Raw genomic sequence first — 5,810 nt, 5'->3', positions numbered from 1 at the left:
GGCTGGTGGAGAGGACCGCTTCTGCCTACGACGGGGTTGCCTGGGTAGCTGTATAGCAGAGCAGAAGAGCGTGGATCTTGGCATTTGAATCCTGGATCTTCCACTTCCTACCTTGCTCAGTCCTGGACCTCTCCATGTCGTGGTCTTCCAGTCTGTCAAATAGGAATAATACAGCCAACCTCAGAGAGTTGTCAGGAGACCTAAGAGATCATTTCTGTAAAGCACTTACCATATTATCTTAATAAACAGGGACTAGTTCGTTCATTCATTCAACAAATACTGAGCTCCTAGGTGGTAAAGATACCATAGTGACCAAATTCCCTTCCCTCATGGTGTCGCCCTCTTAGAGGTTGAACAGGAATGGATACTGCTGTTGTTGTGTGTGACATATCCCTTAGCCTCCTCGTTGGTGCGTCCTCTGGCCCCATGCCCTCATGGCTTGTGTCCCTCTTCCCTCCTTCCTATCTGACTCAAGGTGCTGTCATACCCAGCTGTAGGCTCCTTCTCTTAATCCTGACCCAGCTCTTCCAGCTTCACCTGCCTCTCACCCACCTCTCTTGTGTCCAGCCTGCATCATATTCCATGGTCCCCTCACTCTTGGGGAGGAGGGACCTGCTCCTGTCCATTGCAGGACATTTCCTGTTTACCTCACTTTTCAGGTTTTCCAGGCACTTTACAAGTGTGGCCAACGATCCTTACAAACCACTTTACAGGGTAGGCAATGTTTGCCCATGTCTGCAACTTTTTGTTTGTTTGAGACAGAGTCTCCCTCTGTTGCCCAGGCTGGAGTGCAGTGGTGCGATCTTCGCTCACCGTAAGCTCTGCCTCCCAGGTTCAAGCGATTCTTCTGCCTCAGTCTCCCAATTAGCTGGGATTACAGGCACGCCACCACGCTTGGCTAATATTTGTAGTTTTAGTAGAGACGGAGTTTCACTATGTTGGCCTGGCTGGTCTTGAACTCCTGACCTTGTGATCTGCCCACCTCAGCCTCCCAAAGTGCTGGGATTACAGGCGTGAGCCACTGCGCCTGACCAGCCATGTCCGCAACTTTATTCTGTGAGAGAAAGAGAATGAGTGCCCTTGCTGGGCTCACACAGTGGCATCAAAGCCAGGATTTGACCCTGATCTATTCCACATCAAACTGGTTCTCCGGAGTCTTTTACCCTTAAATAATGGAGAATAGGTGGTAACGATATTTGAAAGCACTGTTCTTAGACCGTAGCTCAGTGCTTGGCTCAGCAAGGCCTCCAGCTCCCTGTTGTGCCCGTGTGGGTGGACACACCTGTCATATCTTCAGAAGATGGGGAATGAATCGGACATCACAGCCCTCCTGGGCAGAGAAATTTTAAGCTTCCAGAAATTACTCCTTGACAAAGTTGTCAATCACAGGAATTCTCTGGACACTGACTTTCTGAGAAGTGGGAAAAATGTCAGTTTTTAAGCTATCCTAGAGTCTTAGCTAAAGGATTCTTAAATTATTTGTAAACCTCTATGAGATTTGTACTGCAGGCAGCATCCCCCTTTGCCTTCCATTCCTGGAGATTTCAGATACTAAGTCTACTGGTCATCTGGGCAGATTCTATGTTGGCCAGACCCAATGGCTAATACGTCACAGGGCAACAGAAAAGTTAAAATCAAGGATGATGCCTGAGCTCTGAGAACTTGTCTGGGTGTCACAGGACAGAGGATATTGGACACTGATAGAATTTCATGAAAGCCTTTTGAGGTTCTACCAAGTGCCCGCTTACCCTGCATACTCAGGCACACAAACAGTCCCTGCACGTTGAGGCTTTGTCAGTCGAGTTTAGGTTGTCTTTGTCTCTCTTAGGAAAGTGGAGAGTACATTGGAGTCTCTAGGAATTGGGGCAACATAGACCACCCTGGCCTCTCTTACTTCTTATGTTCTTCTTCTCTCCAGGAGGAGAGATTCTTTTCCCTTGAATAGTATTCTGAAAATCAAAACCTCGGTCATGTGAAAGGGCCAGTTTCCTCTGTCAGGCCTTCACCTGGTCAGGTGTTTTGTACAGGCCAACAAAGGCTATTGTTACCAGGTCGTCTCAGAGTCACCTGGAGGATGCTGAAATAATTCACGCTAAAACAGTTCAATTTTATGTTAAACAGATTTTATTCCTCTTTTTTACAAATGTGAAGTTTTATAGGCTAGCTTAGTTCAGACTTGCCTGCATGCTTTGATTGGTCTAAAGAAAAGAATAAAACAGGGTGATTTCTTTGTCACCTTCTGGCATAGGGTCTGATTCTGTTGAGAAGAATGTCCCTTATCCTGTTCGTGAGACCTGAAAATGGCTCTGATTAACATGCGCGGCACGAACAGTGTTAACAGTGTTGTCACATGATTTCACCACTTACTTTGTGCAGGGCTTTTTTTCTCCCCAAATCAAAAGACGTATTTCTTGGTTGTGCAGTTGAGTCTCCTGACAGGTTTATTTTTAGTCTTTCACAGAGACGCTGTACAGGTGAGCAATATTTCTCCACATTCCTTCCACACCATTGTTCCCAGCAACGTTGAAGGCTGGATTTGCTCTAAATTTTGGTGCCAATGTTCTGCCCTTCTGAGAAAATGTGGAAACTGGGACCATCCTCATCCCATCAATGTGTGTGTGCCCTAGTTTATCCAGAGGCACAAGTGCTGTGTGAAGTTTCTGTGGAAATGAGTTCATTTCTCCCCTCCTGGGCTCTGCTTGTTTCAGGGTCGGTTGTCAGTTCAGTAATGAAGAGTGCCTCAGCACGTTACTGATTGCTCACGTGGAGTTTTTTGGTTTTTCTTCTTTGGCAGAGTTTAAAAAGTCAGTGCTAGACACTCATGTGCATGGGGTGGAAGACTTACTAATATTGTGACAATGACAGTACTCCCCTAATTGATCTACACAGTCGGTGCAGTCCCCATCAGAAATCCCAGCTGCCTTTGTGCAGAAATTGACAAGCTGATTCTGAAGTTCACGTGGAAATGCAAAGGACCCGGAATCGCCAAAACAGTCTTGAAAAAGAAGAACAAAGTTGGAGGACTTGCACTTCCCAATTTCAGAACTTACCACAAAGCTGTAATAATCAAGACAGTATGGTACTGGCATAAGGAGAGACATATAGACCAGTGAAATAGAACTGAGAGTCCAGAAATAAATCCTTACATTTAGAGACAGTTTATTTTCAACAAGGGTGCCAAGACAATGGAGAAAGAGTAGTCTTTTCAACAAATTGTGCTGGGGCAGCTGGATAGCCACAAGCAAAGAAGGAACTTGGTCCCTTACCTCACACCGTAATCAAAATTAACTCAACATGAGTCAAAGACCTAAATGTAAGAGCTAAGACTATAAAGCTCTTGGAAGAGATTTTATAAAGATAAATCTTCATGGCCTTGGACTAGGCAATAGTTTCTTAGATAGCACCCTTATAGTACAAGTGATGAGAGAAACAGTAGGTAAACTGGACTTCATTAAAATTAAACAGTTTTGTGCTTCAGAATCTTTTTTCAAACTGTCAGAAATCCAAGAGGTTGCCTGTGCCTTGAGATGCAGTTGAAACTCTGACTCTAGCCTGTCTTGTCCACTCCCAGGCCTTACTGCCTCAGATGCAGTATTTGTCCAGCTTCCCTGGTTGCTGACCACATGGCCTCCCCATGACTTCTGTGTTCTGTCTACTTTGTCTTGAAGATCCTCCCCTGATTCTCTGCCATTTCTTGCCTTCATGTTTAAAACTCACTTTTTCCTGTGCTTTTCTCCCATTGACTCTTCAGTTCTTGAGTACTCTTATTCTCAGCTTCTATCACACTGATTTTCCTGCGTTAGTTCTTTCATCGTTTGGGGATGTGCTTCGTTCTCCAAGGATGGTGAGCTGCTCAGTGGCAGTGATGAGAATGGCCCTAGACTCTGAGGCTGTTCTCTGGGAAGAGAAGATGGTGTAATGGAGGGAGCCTCAGAGTGGAAGGCAGGATTCCATTCCACTCTCTGCTCTTGCTTTAAGGAGCTCTGCGCCTGGAGCAAACCACTACTTTCATTATGTCCCTGTTTCTCCCATTATGGAATGAACTGGATAGGAGTTCTCATTAAACACCTGCAGGCAGACCTCGGCCCTTTCCTGGTTGACCTGTGAACACTTTGTTCACGTCTTGCTCCCCTCTCATTTCATTTAAGTCTCAGGGAAATAGAATTTCCTGCACTGGCACTGGTGGCCACTCCTACAAAACAGTGTCTGATACTGTTTGTTTTGTTTGGTTTTTGTTGTTTTGAGACAAGGTCTCGCTCTGTCACCGAGGTTGGCGTGCAGTGGTTCTATCAGGACTCTTTGCAACCTTGATCTCCCAGGCTCAAGCAGTCCTCCTGTTTCAGCCTCCCGCATAGCTGGGACTACAAGCGCCTGCCACCATGCCTAGCTAACTTTTGTATTTTTTGTAGAAACGAGGTCTTGCTATGTTGCCTAAGCTGGTCTTGAACTCCTGGGCTCGAGCCATCCACCCACCTTGGTCTCCCCAAGTGTTGGGATTACAGGCATGAGCCACTGTGCCCAGCCTGATAACATTTGTTAAACACCAGATGAGCACCTTTTGGATGCCAGACACTGGACTTGGGCCCCGGGTGTTCATTGCTAGTCCTTGCTTGCCTTAAGAAGCTGCTGGGCTGGAGTTTCCCAGTTGTGGTAGATTCAATCAGATTCTCAGCTGACCATGTGGATGGCTTGTCTGTGATTAAGCTCCCCTTGGTCAGGGTCAGACCCCGCTTACTTAAGATTGATGGGGTGAGGAAGTGAAGATTTGTGTAGTACTTGTTGATATTCATATGTGTGATCCTACTGAGTCCTTACTGTTTATTGACCTTACTGGGTATTCTTTTCTTATTGCCCAAGAAGGAGACTGAGGCAGAGAGCTTATGTGATGGTTCTGTAGTAAGGGACGGAAAGCTGCTTTTGTTGTTTTGCTTGGAACCCCCTGCCTTTCCACTCACTGCATCACCTCCCTCCTTAAGGGCTACTCTGGCCATAGTGGGAGCCTCATGTCATTGTCAGGGGGTTAAGGCTCATAATGAAATAAAACCTGGAAACTTCCAGGGCTCGTTCCTTCAGCCAGTTTGGGATATTGGTTTCCTGACATTTCCTTCTCCAGCCTGATAGATGACATTTATCAGTTCCTAGAGAGGAATCTGATGTCTCTTTTTTTGCTGTGTTGAGAAGGGGAAATTTCTCCAATTTTTTTTTTGTTGTTGTTGTTTAAAAAAAAAAAAAAAGCTTATTAGGCATAAGTTTCCTTTGCGTACTGCTTTTCTAAAAATTGGGACCTGGACAAGATTAAAAACACTCTTCATTTTTTAGGACTCCCAAATTCGTCAGAGCACAGCTTATAGCTTACATCAGCCTCAGGGAAACAAGGAACATGGGACCGAGCGGAACGGCAGCCTCTACAAGAAGAGCGACGGGTACGTGAGGGGGTGTTGCTAGAGTTTAAATGTACGTTCGTTATCTCATGTGTCCAAAATGTCTAAACTCTTATTGTTTCTCCCACTTATCCACAAGGATCCGAAAAGTGTGGCAGAAAAGGAAATGTTCAGTTAAAAATGGTTTTCTGACCATATCCCATGGTACCGTAAGTATTCTCTTTTAATCCATGGTGTCTGCTGTATTAGATGAGGTTGGTGTTGGAGAACTTTCTGAAGTTAGAGGGCAGGAGTTGTTCTCCGTGTGTTATGGTATTAAGGATGCGTCTTGAAGAATTTCCCTGTGAGAAATGCTTGTTGGCCTCCATCTTGATTTGGTGCACCTGCAGCCTGTTTATGCTTTCTTTCTTTCTTTTTTTTTTTTTTTTT

The 5,810-nt window shown here is 45.3% G+C and overlaps 1 protein-coding gene across 1 annotated transcript in view; it reads left to right on the top strand.

Annotated features, from left to right (window-relative positions):
- The window catches only part of ASAP2 (ArfGAP with SH3 domain, ankyrin repeat and PH domain 2), a 175,623-nt gene that overhangs the window by 102,718 nt on the left and 67,095 nt on the right, over nucleotides 1-5,810 (top strand). The window contains exons 10-11 of the mRNA XM_011965316.1: nucleotides 5,320-5,423; nucleotides 5,521-5,590. Of these exons, the coding sequence (XP_011820706.1) occupies nucleotides 5,320-5,423; nucleotides 5,521-5,590 (174 nt within the window). The remainder of the gene's footprint in view (nucleotides 1-5,319; nucleotides 5,424-5,520; nucleotides 5,591-5,810) is intronic.

This window comes from Mandrillus leucophaeus, unplaced genomic scaffold (genome assembly GCF_000951045.1).
Source record: "Mandrillus leucophaeus isolate KB7577 unplaced genomic scaffold, Mleu.le_1.0 Scaffold72, whole genome shotgun sequence".
NCBI classification, from domain to species: Eukaryota; Metazoa; Chordata; class Mammalia; order Primates; family Cercopithecidae; genus Mandrillus; species Mandrillus leucophaeus.
Note: the sequence above shows the minus strand (reverse complement) of the source record. Positions and strands in the feature narration are given on the sequence as shown.